The sequence below is a fragment of the Sorghum bicolor genome, chromosome 10 (genome assembly GCF_000003195.3).
Source record: "Sorghum bicolor cultivar BTx623 chromosome 10, Sorghum_bicolor_NCBIv3, whole genome shotgun sequence".
NCBI lineage: Eukaryota > Viridiplantae > Streptophyta > Magnoliopsida > Poales > Poaceae > Sorghum > Sorghum bicolor.
The window spans coordinates 11,577,826-11,596,685 of NC_012879.2; the positions used below are offsets into that span (position 1 = coordinate 11,577,826).

The 18,860-nt window shown below is 45.8% G+C and overlaps 2 protein-coding genes across 3 annotated transcripts; one reads left to right on the forward strand and one right to left on the reverse strand.

Moving 5' to 3' along the window:
• On the forward strand, positions 3,172 to 7,530 carry LOC110431406 (aspartyl protease APCB1-like). Of its 2 annotated transcripts, none has more exons than XM_021450511.1 (9): positions 3,172 to 3,910; positions 4,821 to 4,938; positions 5,153 to 5,361; positions 5,476 to 5,715; positions 6,294 to 6,438; positions 6,512 to 6,594; positions 6,658 to 6,769; positions 6,875 to 6,947; positions 7,031 to 7,530. In XM_021450511.1, exons 1-9 carry the CDS (start codon positions 3,426 to 3,428, stop codon positions 7,168 to 7,170), a joined length of 1,605 nt encoding a protein of 534 aa, XP_021306186.1. In that variant the 5' UTR covers positions 3,172 to 3,425; the 3' UTR covers positions 7,171 to 7,530. The 2 variants fall into 2 exon arrangements, with proteins under 2 accessions (XP_021306186.1, XP_021306187.1); XM_021450512.1 differs by having other exon boundaries at positions 3,172 to 3,880.
• LOC8061541 (aluminum-activated malate transporter 4) lies at positions 8,539 to 12,513 on the reverse strand. Its single transcript, XM_002438173.2, has 6 exons — positions 11,871 to 12,513; positions 10,588 to 10,725; positions 10,223 to 10,492; positions 9,904 to 10,040; positions 9,669 to 9,815; positions 8,539 to 9,588 (listed from the first exon to the last, which is right to left on the reverse strand). The coding sequence occupies exons 1-6, from the start codon at positions 12,289 to 12,291 to the stop codon at positions 8,851 to 8,853; spliced, it is 1,851 nt and encodes a 616-aa protein (XP_002438218.1). The 5' UTR covers positions 12,292 to 12,513; the 3' UTR covers positions 8,539 to 8,850.

Sequence of the window (18,860 nt, forward strand, 5' to 3'; positions counted from 1 at the left end):
TTCAGCTCCTTCATCTTCGATGCGTACGGGTAAAGCTTATCAACTCGACCATCTTCTAGAGTCTTCAACGCGGCGGGGGTCCTCACATAAAACCAGGCCCTCATCCAATCCTTCTCCCACTTGCCCTTTTGGCAATAAGAGATTTCACACCTTGGACCAGGCATCGTACGACGAGGCATGAACGCGCAGCTTCCAAACTGCGCAATGCAATCCACTCCTTCGGCATCCTTCACCTTCTTAGGCTGTCGCTGGAGTTCAAAGTAGGAGCAGAAAGTATCAATGTGGGGCATAGCTCCGTAGGATTCGCAAGCCCAAACAAACTTGCTAAGGGTCAGAATCCCATTGGGGCTGAAATGCTGCAGCTCCACGTTGAAACTCTCCATCACTTCACGAAGAAAATGATACGGAGGAATCCGGAGTCCGCAGGTAAAAAAATCCCTGAAGACCACCGCATACCCCTCCTCAGGCGCAGGCACCGTCTGGCCTACGGGAGGAGCCTTCGCACGACCATCCTTGAAAAACCCAACCTCAACCATATCGGCGATATCCTCCGGCCTAACAGTCGACTCCCCAAACTCAAAGGTAATCGCCGCCATTGAGTCAAACTCCTTCGCACTGATAAGATCCCCAACGGAAGCTTCGACGTCCGACAGCGTCTCCTCCAGGTCTTGGGCTGCGGCCACCTCAAGCATCCAATCTTCAAACCTCCGCAGCCAACCTCCAGACCTCACGCTAAGGAAATTACGCAAAGGACTAGAAAAATCTGACCTCAAAGGACGGGGCGAAGGAAAATGAGCCACCTTAGATACTCCGCAAACACTTAGGAACTAAACACAACAACAACGCATGCGAGCAGCTCAGAGCAGGAGAGATGTGGCGAAGGAAAATATGCAGGCAATGAACGGCAGGGGTGAGAGACCAGAGCAACCCAGCATCCCCTTTTGTATGGGGGGCCTGCGGCCTCACGACCGTTGCGATTCCCTGCGCCCAACGGCTATGAGCGGAGGACTCGGCCTGACCGTTGCGATTCCCCAAAACCAACGGCTAACTCCAATGGCTAGACGCAAAATTTCAACGATAACTTGATATCCTCCGCAATCTAATGCGCGAAGGATAGCAAGCTCTCAGAACAACAAGAATCATAGGATCCTGAAAAAAAAACAAACCAAAAAAAATTATGACTAAGTACAAGTAACATTTTTCCGACACCGCTAACAAACACATCCTGCGCACCAGGGGGAAGGCAGCAACCATGCTCGCAGCCTACGCAGAGTGACACATTTTTGAGCACATGGACCGCAGGAGTGCCATTAGCCCAAAAAGGAGAGAACTGTTGGGGGCTGGACGCATCCTTCCCCTTGGTAGCGTCGAAGGATATCCTTCACCCGAGGAACCTTCGTGTGAATACGTGCAAAGGATCCTGAGAAAGACTAACGGTGATGACTCGTCTTTTCGTGCTAAGTGTATGCGGAGACTGAGACACCCACGGAGGACCGCAAGCAGAGAAAGGAGGAACCTCCGACCCTCCCAGGTCCGAGGATGGCGAGGGACGCGGCGGAGGGGAGGAACCTCTGACGCGTCCAGGCTTAGGAACCTCCGACGCGTCTAGGCTGAGGAACCTCCGACGCGTCCAGGCTGAGGAACCTCTGACGCGTCCAGGCTGAGGAACCTCCGACGCGGAAGCGTCGGAGGATCGGTGGCCGAGCGGGCTGAGGAACCTCCAGAGTGGCCGAGCCGAAGAACCTCCGGCGCAGCCAGACTGAGGAACCTCCGACAAAGGAGCGTCGAAGGATCGGCAGCCGAGCGGAGGATCCGGACCTCCGACCAGCTGAAGCCCTAGACGGGGGACACACAGGGTTCGCGGTGTGAAATTACACGAATGACTTAGGGTCAGTAGACTGTAATATGAGAATATGCTGGGATATTCCCCCATCGTCACGGGGCATTTCTGTAATTGTCTTAGGTCGGTTTCCGAGCCCTATATAAGGGGCGTGATACCGTCATTAAGGCGGAGAGCATTCATTGTTTTCACCTATTGTTGAGCCCACTATTCATTGTTGTCTAGCCTCTCACGGCACCGAGTGAGAAGGTTCCCAATCCACCGTGTCGCAGGGGAGTGCAGAGTACTACTTCCCAACACTCTGATAGAGAATGACAGAAGGGACCCACTCATCATTATTTTTTCTTCTTTCTCTTTTTTCTTCATTTGGACACGTACACAATTGGAGGATTGATCCGACGACTGTATGATGTCGTGCACGTGCAAGAGAAGAGAGAGAGAGAGAGAGAGAGAGAGAGAGAGAGAGAGAGAGAGAGAGAGAGAGAGAGAGAGCGGGCGTTGGGGCTAGAATATGTGATGGAGGATGGGGTTGTCCTGTTGGGCCAACCAAAATGAGGTCTAGGGAAGGAATATGGGTGCCCACCCAAATATGAGGTCTGGAGTAGGGGTCCTGTTGGAGTAATATTTTTATTTTGGACACCTATATTTAGCTATTGGGGCTTAAGTAGAGGCCTGCTGGAGTTGCTCTTAGTTTGTTTCTTTGTTATCTACTCCCTTCATTCCTTTTTTAATTTGTCAACTACCGATAGTTATATATTAAAAAATATTAATATTTATAATACATACTAATTAGTATCACTTTGGTTAAAGGTGACTGTGTATACACATAAAGAACATTTATTTCCATACGCATACGATTTATTAGACTTGTTTATTGAGAAAGAACTTTGTACTACATATATTCCATAATTGTGACGCCGTGAAAACACCCTATATAGCATTAATTAATTAATTAAAAAATCTAGAAAACGTCCCGCAGCTAAAATAGTCCACGTCTGGATTACCCGCACCACTGTACCATCCAGCCAAGAGACGGCACCGTATGATCCCGTATCCCCTGCGTGTCCAGCCAAGATCGTGCCAGTTACAGCGCTTCCCAGCTTACAAGTGGCCACGACAACGACAGGCCACACCCACGCGCGGCGAGCCAGCACCAAGAGCAACGGGACCTAAACCAACCTTTTGGGCGTGCAACTGATGAATCGCGCGCGGAAATCCCCGTCCCGACCACCACCAGCGCGCCCCCACCTGGCCTGGGCCTGGCCACCTCGCGGCCCCGCAAGTCAAACCGGGCGCGCTATAGAGCTAGGCCATCCGCCCATCCGCAGGCGGCAGCCGGGGACGGGGACGGGGTCGTCGGGACTTGGCCTTCGGAGCGGACCGGTGATCGATTCATATACCAAACCCAGGCCGCGAAACAAACCAGTCGCCGACCTCCTTCCCTTCCCTTCCCTTCCCTTCCCTCGCAGACACGACACGCAGCTCGCGTGGCAGCACTGCGTTTGCAGCGCGCGCGCCGCCCTGCTTCTCTTGTTCTCCTACCGCTCGCGATCACCCGGCCCGCTAAGCTGCGCGCTCGCGCGACATGGCCGCCGCCACGCCGCCGGTGACGTCGCCGCCGGGTCCACGGAAGGAGGACGCGCGCCCGCGGCTTCCCAACGGATACGTTATGATCGTGGTCCCCAACGACGGCCGCGACTTGCCCGCCTCCTCTCCTCCGCATGACGGCTACGACGGCCCAGACAAGGAGGATGAGGAGGAGGAGCCGCGGGCGACGTCCTCGCTGTGGCGACCCGCGGTGCTGGCGCTGGCGGCGCTCGCGGCAGTGGCGGCGGGCTACGTCTGCCTGCAGTACGCGGGCGGGGACGCCGCCGGCGCGGCTTGGCGGCTCTTGGAGACGCGGGAGGAGGACGGCGACGGCCGCGGCCGCAGGTCCTTCCTGCTGCCGCTCTACCCGAAGCCACGCCGCGGCGGGGCTACGAAGCTGGCCAGCGGCGGCGACTGGCCGCACAATTCCACCGCCAACCTCTTCCCGGAAGGGTGCGTGCGTGCAGCCTCCGCAAGAATTCGGTTCCGTAATTCTGTTCTTCTTCCGTCTGCTGTTACATTCATTCTCGAACAAGCTGGGTTTTCTAGGAATTTGTTCCTTCCTTGTTGTTAATTAATTCCTTTCTGTGGGGGGGGGGGGGGGGGGGGGGGGGGGGAAACCGGCTGCGTTCTTTCTCCTTCAATGCGGTTCCTGTATACAGTTGTAGTATGCGTTGGTCCTTGGGTTTATCGGCTCTCTCTCTCGTTCGCGGACACTCCTTGACAGTTTCCGATTCTTTTGAGTTTGTCCGCTCCTAATCGCGGACACTTTTCTACAATTTTCAGTGATTTTTGAATTCTCCAGCTCGTAATTGCGCGCATTTCAGAACAGCTTCGCATGATTTCGAGTCTCTTGTCATGTCTCCTTTTCCACTCACCGTGTCAGTCGGCTACAACACCGTGTTTCAGGGGGCTCCACCTCCACCAGTTATTAGAAATGGCTCTGCTGTTTGCTTTCGGGGAGTAGTTGGAACTATCATTTGTTTTAGTGCTAGTTGCAGAGTTTGTACTCTAGTCGTGGCGTTCCTTCACAGAATTGGAAGTACGTTTCACCATCATAGGGAACAGTAACTCTCAATCATTTGGGATTTCATCATTCAGTAGGGTCGGTCTACGCTCTCGAAGGGTTGTCTATACTCAGACATACAACTGTCTTTAAAATTTTGGGTTAAACAGTGCACTTTCGAATAAATTAGAGCGATACTGCTCTGCTGGCTTCGAAGTCAACACCTTTTGCCAACAAACGGACTTATAATAGCTACTATTTGATGATTTAGATCGTCTTGTCTTGTTTATACATCCAATCCAACTGTTGGTAGGCCCTCGGATCACCGCTGTTGTTAACATCGCATTATTTTTCCTTCTAAATGTTGATATGTCCTTACCTGTGCAGGATGTACTACACTACTGTCTCTTTGGGCAATCCACCAAGGCCTTATTTTCTTGATGTTGATACTGGGAGCCATACAACATGGATTCAGTGCGATGCGCCATGCACAAGCTGTGCAGAGGTACACACCCTCTCATTCAGCTACATGCTCCGTTTTACTACAATGTTGTTGCTATTATTTGCGTAATTGGTGGTAACATCCATGTGGCCTAGTGGTTGAGGGGCTGAAATCATGGGTTCAAAGTCCCCATTTGAAGTTCTTGTTTTTCATGATTAGCTGGATTGTCCCAAGTTCACTGGACTCTGTAATAAACATTATTCAAATCCTGTTACAGGGAGCTCACCCTTTATATAGGCCCGCGCCAGCGAATCTAGTTCCTGCCAGTGATCCACTTTGTCAACGAGTCCAACATGACAACCCAAATCAGTGCGACTATGATATCAGTTTTGCCGACGGAAGCTCCTCTATGGGCGTTCATGTAAGGGATAATATGCAGTTCATCAGTGAAGATGGCGAAAGGGAAAATGCAGACATTGTGTTTGGGTATGTATGTATGAGTCAACCTTCCAATAGCTAATAACATCATGACATGTATAATGATGATTGTTGTTAGCACATTGTCTAAGAAACTAACTGCCATTTGTCCATCGCATACAGGTGTGGATACGATCAACAAGGAATTCTTCTGAACAGACTAGAAAATACTGATGGAATTCTCGGCCTGAGCAACCGGGCACTGAGCCTTCCTACACAGCTAGCCAGCCGGGGTATTATTTCCAATGTTTTTGGTCACTGTATGACGAGAGATCCCAGTGGTGGTGGTTATTTGTTTCTTGGTGATGATTACCTTCCCAGATGGGGAATGACTTGGGTCCCTATCCGAGATGGTCCAGCAGAGTAAGTTGCCTCCTCTGTCTTATGGAAAATTATTTCACTTCGTGTGGCTATCATTCTTTCCTTGGATGTCATGCACCATTTCTAGCCAATGCGATATGTTGTGTCTGCAACATATCCTCAACAATCTTACCATTCTTGTCACTCTCGACTTAATGCATAAAAGGGAAAAAAATTGCCCAACTGCTTTTCTATAGCCCTTTACTCTCTCCATATTTATCAGACTGATCTTTATCTAAAAAAATATTTATCAGACTGATGCTACAAGTTTGCTGATTTTTATTCACTATTCATAGTAATCACCGTCACCACACGCTTCAGGAAAATGCCATAAAACCGACCTGCATCATATGTCTCTACTAAAACCACAGATATTTTTAGTTGCAAAAAACAGGTGGAAGAATTAAAGAAATGCCTTTTTTTTTGGCCTTAGCACACTAACTGACAGCATAACAGAAACTCTTCTACGTACCATATATATATATATGTGAAACAATGCATATGAATATACTGTTATATAAAGTTTACATAATGAAAGTTAGGTCATATGACTGAAATTTTCTCTTTCTTGCGAGCTTCAGTGATATACGCAGAGCCCGAGTCCAGCAAGTAAACCACGGGGATCAGCAACTCAATGTGCAAGGGAAGTTGATTCAAGTGGTCTTTGACACTGGGTCCACATATACATATTTCCCAAATGAGGCGCTTACAAAATTGATATCTTCGGTAAGTGTTAATTCTTCTATAGATGTAAATCACAAAACAGGTCAAATTCTTATGTTTTCTTTTAATTTAACAGCTGAAGGCTGCATCCCCACGATTTGTACAAGATGACGCAGACAAAACACTTCCTTTCTGCATGAAGGCTGATTTTCCAGTGAGGTAACATGATCGGAATATCTCAATTGAATGTCTTTTGTGCTAAACTGACAGGCATTTTTTCAGATCTGTGGATGATGTGAAACATTTTTTCAAGCCTTTGAGTCTGCAATTCGAGAAACGATTTTTCTTCTCCAGAACCTTCAACATTCGTCCTGAAGATTACTTGGTCATCAGTGTAGGTTCCCATGTGATGTTTCTTACATGTGATTAACACTGTATACTCCATTTCCTATTTGAAGGTACACCTATAACATCATGTTTTTTCTGGGATTCATTTCAGGATAAGGGCAATGTCTGCCTGGGGGTGCTCGATGGAACAACGATTGGTTATGATTCAGTAATAATAGTCGGAGGTATTCAGTGGTCCTTTTCTTGATAAATTTCGATTGCCCAATCTATTCCTGCTAAATTTATCCTTATCTCCTATTTGCTGCAGATGTTTCTCTTCGTGGAAAATTGATTGCTTATGACAATGATAAGAATGAGGTCGGGTGGATTGATTCAGACTGCAGCAACCCTCAACAAAGCAGGATTCCTTCCTTCCTGCGACGAGCGTTGCACAACCAACTTCTGTAAATACTACACAGATGCTACTGTGAAATCGGCTGACCATGCTTGTTCTTACAGACGTACAATCCTGTGTCTGAATTCTGAAACTGCCATGGAAATGGAACCCTCCTCTTCTTTGGCTATAATCGTGTGGCGGAATGTAACTATAAGATAGAAGAATGGTTACAAGACGAGGAAATAGAAAGAAAAGGTAGATAAGCATAGCTAGGATATTGTACTTTGTATTCCCGTTGTCTGTATATAGTCAAAAGAAGCAGTCATGTTTGCTATGTTGTAGAGATCTCTCACTTTGTAAGATTAAAGTGGGGAAGCATAATCGATAGCAGTTGTGGTATTTCATTTTTAAAAAAGTTGGCACTTGTGATAGTTCTGTTTGGTATTCAGTTTCATCAACAGTTTTCTGATCGATGGAATACTGTGACAAGGATTCTAATTCGCAAGACAGTCTACACAACTTTCATCGATATATACATTAAAGATAGAGTAAAGTCCACTACCGGTCCCTAAACTTGTGCTGTCGTGTCATCCCGGTCCCTAAACTCACAAATCGATTGTTTAGGTCCTCAAACTTGTTCATCTGTGTCATCTCGGTCTCTAAACTTGTTCAATTGTGTCATCCCGGTCCCTAAACTTAGAAATCATCCGTTTAGATCCTCAAAGTTGTTCAGTCGTGTCATCTCGGTCCCTAAACTTGGTTTTGAATCTCATCTGGGTCAAAACAAAGCGAACTAACAACTCTATATCAAAAAATAATTCATAACTTTTTCATATGAACTCAAATGAAGACAAATTTTATACCAAAGTTATAGTCCTCAGCACAATCTACAACTTTGTAGTTGAAAAGTTTTTTATTTGAAGTCGTTTAGTGTTATAAAATTTAATTTTAAATTTTAAATTTTAAAATCTATAAACTTATAAAAAATATTTTGGGAACCTAAACGATTTTAATTTAAAAACTTTTCAACTGCAAAGTTGTAGATCATGTTGCTGCCTACAATTTTGATATAAAGTTTATCTTCATTTGAGTTCATATGAAAAAGTTATGAATTATTTTTCAATATAGAGTTTTTAGATTCGTCCTGTTTTGACCCCATAAGACTTAAAAACAAGTTTAGGGACCGGGATGACACAACTGAACAAGTTTGAGGACCTATATGAGAGATTTTTAAGTTTAGGGACCAGGATGACACAACCGAACAAGTTTAGGTACCTCAACGGTCATTTTGCGAGTTTAAGGACCGGGATGACACATCTGAACAAGTTTAGGGACCGCTGATGGACTTTACTCTTAAAGATAACCAAAACTAACAAAGAACAAGAAATCACAGTAATACAAAAACCAAGATCAAATTTTCTGGTGAATGCAAAAAAGAATGAAAAACAGGCAATTCACAAAATATACTTTGAACCCTTCACGCAGTATACATATGTGCAATCAGCAAGGTGTAACATTATTTACAAGGCGCTGAAAACACAATACAGCGGATGCAAAGATCAGCATTTTACCATATTGATGATTTCTGTGGCTGTAAACTGAACTCCAGCAATACAGCTTGCAATCATCTGATTGTACATTTACAAGTTTAGTGTATGTTCCGTAAGGTTTTAAAAAAACGGAAACTGGATGCCAAAACAGGATTCGGCCATCTGAAACTGAAGCCTTGCAGGTTGTCATCAGTGTCAACTCTAGAATCCTACCAATTTGCGTATTTTATCGAAAACCCTAACATCACTTGTGCTAACTGCAGAAGGCTCCTCCACAGGATCCTTAAAGTTAGCCTTCTCACTCAACTCTTCAAATGCATTAACAACATTCTGTAGCCTGGCAACAAATTCAATCAGAAGTGATGCAAATGTAGCCAAGGACAAGGCACTTGCACTTTCGTATGTTTGGGAATCCTCATCTTCAAGTGGTATGTTTGGATGGAATGATCTACGAGCAGGCCAAGACAGTAGTGGCTTAAAACCGTCAATTGTTGATGCTGAATCATATCTGCTCAGAAATGAATTTGCAAGAAAGCTCTTTGACTGATGGACTAAAGTTTGATCAACCATGGTAGGTTCCATCCCTCCGTTGTTGTTTTCTTTGGCTTTGTTTTCTTTTTCCACAGCACTGGTGCCATCATTCTTGTTTTCTTTGTTCTTGTTTTCCTTTTCCACAGCACGGGTGCCATTTAAAACTTCTTTGATTCCTTGAGCTTGCTTGCTAGAATCCCATCTTTCAGTGTTCACCAGAAGATAAGACTTCTCATCAATCTTTTTTTGCAACTCTTCAGCTGCCATGTGAACTTCGAACAGAATACCTGAAGAACTCAGCTTGGTCATTGTCTTAACTCTGCTTCCAAGCTCGCGCAACACTTTAGCTCCTTCATGTCCCACTCTTTGAATCTCTGCAGCAAATACCCTTCTGCTTTCTGGTGGTGCCTAATGTCCATAATATATTTGTTTAGAAAAAAAAAGATGCAGAGTCTCAACAGTTTGTTGTTGACATTAAATGGACAAACCTGAATTTCTGAAAGAATGCAACCATGTAATGCCATGACTGCAAAGGAACAGTGCCTCAATGCTCCACTAACTTTGGTGAAACTCCTCCAAGGATAGTTCATTGTTTTGTAACGGCCATGGGGTGGCTCCCATATAGCAAAACCAAGCTGAAAACACACTAGAAATTACCTAATCAAAATATGCCAAAATACACATGGCAGACTGTTGATTGTTGAATATAGAGCAAGCACAAACCAGGGTTTCTTCCTGTGCTGATGCCTCAACAGCTGCCCTGTACCCACTATATAGAGGATCATCAGATGCTTGATACACAAGTATTTTTGAAGGAATCCTTTCATATTCCATGCATCTCAAATATCCATCAACGCAACCTAGAGCAAATGTCCCATGAACAGTATCAAGCATATAAGAACTTGATGTCATTAATTTGGCAGATTTGGCAAGAAACAAACAAATCAGATGCATATATAATCGATTGCCAGTTGACCAAGGACATGAAAAAAACATATTTTAACTTTTCCAGCATTGGAAATACTCTGATGCAAGTTCATACCTTCCAAGGATTTTGCAACACCAGTGAAATTCTTTGCTATCAAGTTGTGCAAATCCTCTCCTGCCCAGATTGGGTAGATGCCTATATTGATTCCAAGACTGACAGCAGCACCAATAGCAATCAATATAAATCTGCTTGTAGCTGTATCAGTGAATTTCCCAGTGTTGTACCCAGAGACCATAACATAACAGAATGTCAACAAGAACACACGGAATCCATACTCATACGGCTTCATCTTCGGATGCAGCTTTGTCAAGGTTGTGACAAAGGCTACCAATATAAACAAGGAGAATTACACTTTAGATATATTTTCATAGGCCCCACTGAGAAAAAGAAATCATTGCTCTCAGAATTTAAGTGCTCACCAACACTAAGGATACTTGTTATAAGAATCACTTCCTCCAGTTTTCCCAGATGTTTGGACAATTCTGCAACAGCTAGAGCAAAAGCTCCTGCAGTTAGCGTACCCAATCCCCGATTAAATCCTTTGCTTAAGGTTGCACCTGCATCAACACTGATTCAAATAAATTACAGAATATGAACAAATGAATTTGCAGGTGTGCACAGCCACTGGAACCATCTTCTCCGAGTTGAAAATTTTCAGTCTATATAAGGGTCTAAGTAGTAGTGCTAAGCAAAAAATAAAAAAAGGAAAAAAAAGAAAGCACCTTAATAGAACAGTGACAGGTATAAAAAAACAGCTTCCCTAGTGGCAAATAAAAAGAAGCAATTATCTATGTTTTTTTAACTTTCTGCATCACAGAAAAAATACCTACAACATTTAACAACTAATCTTACTTTTCTTCCAAATTTTTTGTCTTTAGTCCATTTGAGTAGCCATTATTCTCTGAGTTCTTACATTAGACCTACACAAAAGGGTTTCCAAATAAATTTGCTGATACCCATAGTTTAATAGGCAAATGTGGCCGGCTTAAATTTTAAGGTATGATGGTTTGGACTTTGAAGATGTCTCAAGAAGCACCTGGCGTAATCTTTAAGAAGTTGTGGTCCATCACCATTGTAAATATAGTTTTAATATAGTTACACATCCCACTGCACACAGGTTTTGAAATAAAATATGCCAGACAACAGCATAAACTACGCAAGCACCATTTCTTAATCCATCTACCACCCAATGTTCAGCAATGTCAAAAGCCGCTGTATCACCAGGTCTTCGACAATGCCAAAAGCAGGGGGCCACGTTCACCAGATGGGCCTAATGGAAGACGAGTTTTCCTGCCTCTGCACGGAACAACTGATGATTCACTTGGTCACCTAAATGTGGACCCGTGTTGTACATTGCTGGGAGTACAAACTTAACATCTCTAGTATCATTGGCCAAAAGAAGAGATCTCATAATAACATTTTTAAGCTGGCAGGCCCGAGTGACTTTGAATGCAACGGCAGTTGCTGATCTGCGGATCAGATGAACATGGGAAGGAGTACTGATGTGTCGGAACAGAGACAGGGGCAGCACAAAGATCCTAATCCTAACAGAAGATAAAGGCACGCAAGAGATTTGACAAACGAAGGAATTTCATTCAATCAAGACTGAACAGTAGAGGGAGCATAGCTAAAGATGACACCTTGAATTCAAGGAACGCCAAGCAAATCCAGATAAGTAAGTAAAGTAAAAGGCGGCGCGCACCGATGCTGAACTCGAAGACGACGACGACGGTGAGGATCGCCCAGACGGAGTGGCTGACGATGTCGCGCGGCTCCCGCAGGAAGACGAGCAGCGAGATGAGCGCGAGCGCGAGCGCGACCTTCCCCGCGAAGACGGGCTTCCGCGGGTCGGCCCGCGCGAACGCCCACAGCTCCGCCACCGCGCCGCACGCCGCGCCCCACCAGCGGGCCACGGCGCCGCCAGCCCGCCGGAGCAGACCCTCCTTGGGCTGCTGCTCCTGCTCCCCGTCCTGGGAGGTGGTCGGCAGGGTCCAGGCCGAGGAGAGCAGCGGGACCGCCGCCCCGCGCTGGTCCTCCAGCGTCGACCACAGCGACCCCAGCCGCGCCGGCGGCGGCGCCGGTGTTGGCGTTGGCGGCCGCGCGGCCGAGGCCACGGCCGCCATGGAAGCGGCCGGCGGAAGGTTACGGTTAACGGCCTACGGGGCGATGGATCCGCCGGTGGGGGCTGCAGGTGATACGGAAGCGAATCGGCGAATCGCACTGGGATTGTTTGCTCTGGGCTTGGCTGCTGCCCTGTCGTGTCCGGGAGTCGGAGGAGGATGTGCAGCTTGCAGAGAAGAAAGAGTGCAGTGCGCTGCTGTGTCTGCTTATCGTGATTGCGACAGCGCGGCTGTTCCTACACTTGAGATCTGCTCGCGTTGCTATTGCTAGGGATCGGCGGTTTCTGCGGCAGTTCCGTGGGCTGTCGGCTCTGCGGCCGTCAGCCCGGTTAGTTTTCTTCTGTTTTTTTTTCCTTTCCTTCCCGTTACGCAGTTTTCGGGCTTGGGCTCTTTGATTTCTTGGAAACCTGGAAAATATGGCCCATCTCATTTGGTTTTGCATTTTGGAATATCCACCGGGTTTTTTTAACTCCATAAAAACTGAGCGTTGTTGCTACTGGCTGACTTGGTACCAGCCCGCGGGCAAAAGGCACGGCTCAAAGCACGACGATTTGGTCTGGCCCAAGCACTGTTTGATTATGAGGATGTTATCCTAGCTAGGAAACAAAAATTTCGATCTCATGAAACAGGATCAACTGGAAGTTATAGATCACGGGATTACCACTAGACGCGCAGGTGCAGCGGAAGCGACTCGGTGTAGTCGTGCGTGTAATAGCAGTGCCGTGCAGTTGCGTGGTCGTCCACCACGCCAATCCTTCTCCCGTGGTTCGTCCTTATGCTCCAGATGCCTCCGGACTGCTAGGTCCGCGAGGAGCAAAAGGCGTGAGCGTGGGTGAGCGGCGGCGGTTGCCTAATGGCGTGGGATAAACCCTGGTCGTGCCCCGTCCCTCTCTTATATAGGCGTTCTCCAATCAGCCACGAGTCGGGGGCCCAATTAAAAACCCTAAGCCTTGTCTAATTCGGGTCCAACCCGAATTAGGTTTCCAACCCCTTAAGCGTGCGATCCTATGGGTTCACGTGCATATAGACATGGGTCGAGTACTCCTACTCGCCCAATAGTTGACAGCGGCCTCTAGCAAGGCGTGACAATTCCTATACGTACGCAAAGATCATATGAGACGAACCACTACATACATATACATGTTATTCCCTTGCCACACGATATTTGGTCCAACTCGTGGGTTAACACTTAACCCAAGCACGGCCATGCATTTGTTGATCCAATCACTTGAGTGATCCAGTGATATCTCTCTCACATAGAGAGGGGCAAGTTCCGTCTTGATCATCTATGTCTCACAGCATGTTCCCCGACAAACCCGAAGACCACCTTTATAACTACCCTGTAATGGAGTAGCGTTTAATAGTCCCTAAGTAGGTCGTTTCACATCTTGAGAACATACGACAATCTCAGGTCTAAGGATATAACGTACATGATGTATAAAGAGATAATAAGAACATCTCATGTTGGGTCAGTCTAGCCTCATGTCATACATGTGCCCACATTATTAGTTTAACATCTCTATATCTATGTCTTGTGAAACAAAGCCATCATCAACTAATACATGTACTAATCTAATATTCATGTGTATCCTCACACGAACTCTGATTAGGGACAACTTTAGAATAACCATACAAGTAAAAGAGTTTCACAAACAATTCACATAGTTGTTAATCAGTACAAGTTTGTCTATAATGGATATTGTTTGAACTCATAATATATGTCATGGATACAATCGTAATATCATCCTCTCTATGATTACCTCTAGGGCATATTCCCAACAAGCACGACACGGCCTGGATCTCAACCGTGCCCGTACTAGCCCGAAGCATGTAGCGGGCCGTGCTTGGGCTGATCCTTTGGCTCGATGGGCAGCACGACCCGGTCCGCTTTAACAGCAGGCACGGTATCGGCCCAACATCAGGGAACTTATAAAACTTAAAGTATCAAGTTCTGTAACTTGTGAAATTTGTGATTTTTGGCACGTGAAATATGATATGTGAAGTGTATTATGTTATGTGAATTGTGAAGTATCAAGGTCTGTGAATTGAATGTGATTTACTTATGCTTTGTTGAATTCTATATTAAATTTGGTGTTTTTCATATATCGGGCTATGGGCTGGCCCGATGGACTATTGGGCCTCATGTTCTTCGTGCTGGCCCAGCCCAAAAATTGGCCCACGTGTCGTGCCTAGGCCATTAGGCAGGCACGGTGGCCTGTGGAGGCACAGCTGAAAGGTCTATGGCTAGAGGGGGGTGAATAGCCTATTTAAAAAATTCTACAAAACTCACTAGAGCAAGTGGTTAGTAAATAATAAAGCGAAGCTTTTTGCTCTAGCTCTAATGGGGTGTTTGCAAGCCACCTATCCAACAATTCTAGTTGATATGATCACTAAGCACACAAGAGCTATGTCACTACTTACACTAGAGAGCTATCTAAAGTTTCTATACAAGTAAGTAAGCTACAAGTAAGTAAGCTACTCTAGTTTGCGGGAATGTAAGAGAGATGGTTTGATCTTTATACCGCCGCGTAGAGGGGATGAACCAATCAATAGTATGAAGTCCAATCACCGGGAGAAATCCAATCAATAAACACAATGGAGACAAGCACTTTTTCTCCCGAGGTTCACGTGCTTGCCGGCACGCTACGTCCCCGTTGTGTCGACCAACACTTGGTGATTCGGTGGCTAAGAGGTGTAGCACGAACCTCGTCCTCACTAGGACACCACAAGAACCCGCCCACAAGTGAGGTAGCTCAATGACACGAGCAATCCACTAATGTTGCCTTTGGCTCTCCGCCGAGGTAGGCACAAACCCCTCACAATCACCGGGAGATGGCCACGAACAATCACCAACTCGTGCCAATACTCCTCCGCTGCTCCAAGCCGTCTAGGTGGCGGCAACCACCAAGAGTAACAAGAAAACCGCAGCCAAAACAATCCCCAAGTGCCACTAGATGCAATCACTCAAGCAAATGCACTTGGAATCACTCCCAATCTCACAAAGATGAATAATCTATGAAGGAGATGAGTGAGAGGTGTTTGCTTAGGCTCACAAGGATGTCAAGTATGTTAGAATGCCAAGAGAGTGAGCCCCAAGTGTAATACCCGATTTTAAGAACAAAATTAGATATGCACCATATGTGAGTCTTAGAAGCCAAATCTCACATATAGCTACAAATAAGAGGTAATATCAAAAGATAATGCATAAAATATATAACATACTTAGTATAATAGAGATAACCTTTGATAGCAAACAGCGGATAGACAACTCCAAACTCTGGGTATTAACTTCTCTCTACAGGATCCAACTGACTGGTTGATCACAACCCTAAACTTCTCCTGAGGTTTGGGTGAAATAGCAAGAGTGAGTCTATGTCGAACTCCACAAGTATAGCAACTAGATTGTATAGCTCCCACAATCTCATGATCAATGTGACATAAATTATGTAAAGCATTAAACAATAAACAATGAGCATATTTAACACATAAGAGTCATCATCGTCGGTGCAAGAATCCCCAAGGCCGCTCCTGACCGTGAGCTCGGCTAGTATACTAGTTTTTAACCCTCTGCAGAGGTTGCACATCTTTACCCATGAGTCATGATTTACCCTTTCGCCCGAGGTAGCTAATCTCTTAACCCCCTTCTAAGGGAGGTCGGCAGGGATCACTATGAAGTCTTTCAAAGATTCGTCTAACAAGTTAGGGCCGCTTGGTTTCATTAGTCAGTCCGTGTGATTCACCCGTAGGAATCCACGGTCTGCTATTCCCCAATTGCGCCACAACGGGTAACCGCTAACGAGCTAGAAAAGTTACTCATACTTAACTAAAGCCAGAGCCATTATAGCCCTCATGGTTGCACTGTTGTCCCGGTTATCACTTACAGATAAATCATCAAGTGGCTAAAAGTCATTTTTATCATTTATTACTTGACATTAATCTAGTCACAGGATCATGGTCACAGAAATAAAATCCAAATTACTATACTTGTCTTGATCCAAATGCTCTTGCTGATCTTGCTAGTTGTCTAAGGCTCTGATCTTGATCACTGAAGCACTCTTGATCACCACGAATTGCTCACCATCTAAACTCCGATCATCAATCACACAAACAATCGAAGAAAAACATACACGAAGCAAACAAAGCTACAATTAGAATAGTACACCAATCATATAAAAATAGTGAGAAAAGTTTATAAAATGATTCTACGCAGCGCTACGATCACAAAGACGTAAAGATCACGAAAATCGGAGCTAAAACAGAGAAGATATGAATTTTCTAAGATTTTCTTTAGAAAAATAATTAATTAAATAGGGTCACGAAATTAAAAAGTTTCAAACTGGGTAAAACAATTTTACTAACATGTAGAGCTCATGATTACGAACCTAACACAATTTGAATGGATCAAATCGGATTTAAAATGAGCATTCTATGACTAAAACAAAATCAATGGCAGTTCTGTAAATACAGAAAACGTATTTCAAAATACACTGAGTCGGTTTTACGCTTTCATATAATGGAAAACGTATTTTGCTGAGTGCGCTGAGGGACTGCGGGTTTATACTCAAAAGGGCAGGGGGTCTTTAGAAAAATTTCAAGTGAAGGGTAAGATTTGTTTTCGACCCTTGATCTCTAAACCGACGGCTACGATCCACCTAGGGGAGCTCGCGCGGACCGGCTGCCGGAGACAAGGCCGACGCGGTGGCGCGCCATGGCCAGGGAGGAGGAGCTCGCCGGAGTTCGTCTAAATCACGTCTCGGTGCATCATTTTTCAAAAGGAAAACGCCAGGTGAAAGAGAAGCTCACCGCGGACTCACCAAGATGCTCGGTTCGCGCTGATTGGAAGGAGGGAGTGCTTGCCACGGTGAAGGACGCGCGCGGCTTTCGGCGAGATCCGAACTTCAGCGTTCGTGGCGGCTAGGGCTTTGATTCGCGGTTTAGGAGCAAAAGGAAACTGCGGAGGTGTAGAAAACACCTTATAGGACCACGGTTGGCGGAAAAGGAAACGAAATCGCGGTTTTCCCGGGGATCGATTCTGCGGGGAAACTCCCGGTCGAGTCCGGTCTGATGACGCTCGGTGGAGGGGATGACCAGGCGGACCCACCTGTCGGTGAAACAAAGAAGTGGGGCCTAGGTGTCAGCGAGAAGAGGGAGAGGGGAGGGCGCTGGCTAGGCTGGGGGGAAGAATGGGCCGGTTGCGCGTGCGGGCCGAGGGAAAAGGAGGAGTGGCGCTCTGGGCCGAAAGGGAAGAGGGGGGCGCGGGGCTGGAAAGGATGGGGTGGGCCTTCGGGCCAGAAAGCAGGGGGAGAAGTTTTCTTTTTTTTTCTTTTGTTTGTTTTCTTTTTGTTTCTTTTATTTCAAAGCCATTTCAAAAACAAATTTGAAAATATTTTAACTTTGATCAAAGTCACACAGTACAAAAATATAAATGATCTAGCATGAGTGCACATACATGTTACTAAATTCTATGATAAGTTTTATTTTAATGACAAATATTATTTTCCTATGTTTTATGAGCACAAAAATTCAAAATTAAACCATTTTTCACCTATTTTAAAATGAGCAAATTTTTGGGTGTTACACCAAGCCAGCCAAACATGTATTTAGAGGCCCCTCAAGCAAATAGAGCCATTGGCTCTTTCACTGGGCAAAACTCGGGGTCACCGGATGCTCGTAAGTTGGCACCGGACGCTCAACCTCTGCGTCCGGTGCTCCAAAGTCACCCACGTGTCACCTTTGAAAAAACGCGTGTCGATCTCTAACGGTAACCTGTAGAGCACCGGACGCTGAGCAAGTTGGCACCAGACGCGTCCGGTGCACACCGGTCTTAAACACAGAGAGGTCTGCAAACGCGCGAGGTCACCGGACGCTCCCTGAGCGTCCGGTGCTTCCAGACAGGATTACTCGCAGAAGTCAGATGGCACCGGACGCATGAACAGGAGCCACCCTGCGTCCGGTGTTCATCGTCCGGTGCTTAACCCTAGCACCACAGCGCATCGGACGCACAGCCTCTGCGTCCGGTGCCTCAACAGCTAGCGTCCGGTGAGTGTTTCTCAGCGAGGAACACTCCTGTGACTTCTCCAAATTTTCCACCGGCACAATAGAAAATATGCACTTCATTTTCTAAAAAAGCGCCGAAGGAGTTAAGCTCCCTTCTCAAAGTGTGCCAACACCACAAAGTGTGTACCAACAAGTGCACGTGTGTTAGCATTTTCATAATCATTTTCTTCGAAGGAGTTAAGCTAGCTCACTAGGTTCTAAATGCATGCACATGAACAATGACACGTAGTGGCACTTGATAACCGCTTAGTCAAAGAATTCCCCTCTTTATAGTTTGGCTATCTATCCTAAATGTGATCACACCCTCTATGGTGTCTTGATCACCAAAACCAAAACCCTAAGCAATACCTTTGCCTTGATCTCCATAGGGTTTTGTTTTTCTCTTTCTTCTTTTCCAAGTTGAGCACTTGATCATCTTGTGGTCATCACCATCATCACCATGATCATCATTTGCTCCATCACTTGGAATGTACCAACCTTATTAAGTCTACACACACTTAGTATAGAGGTTAGTA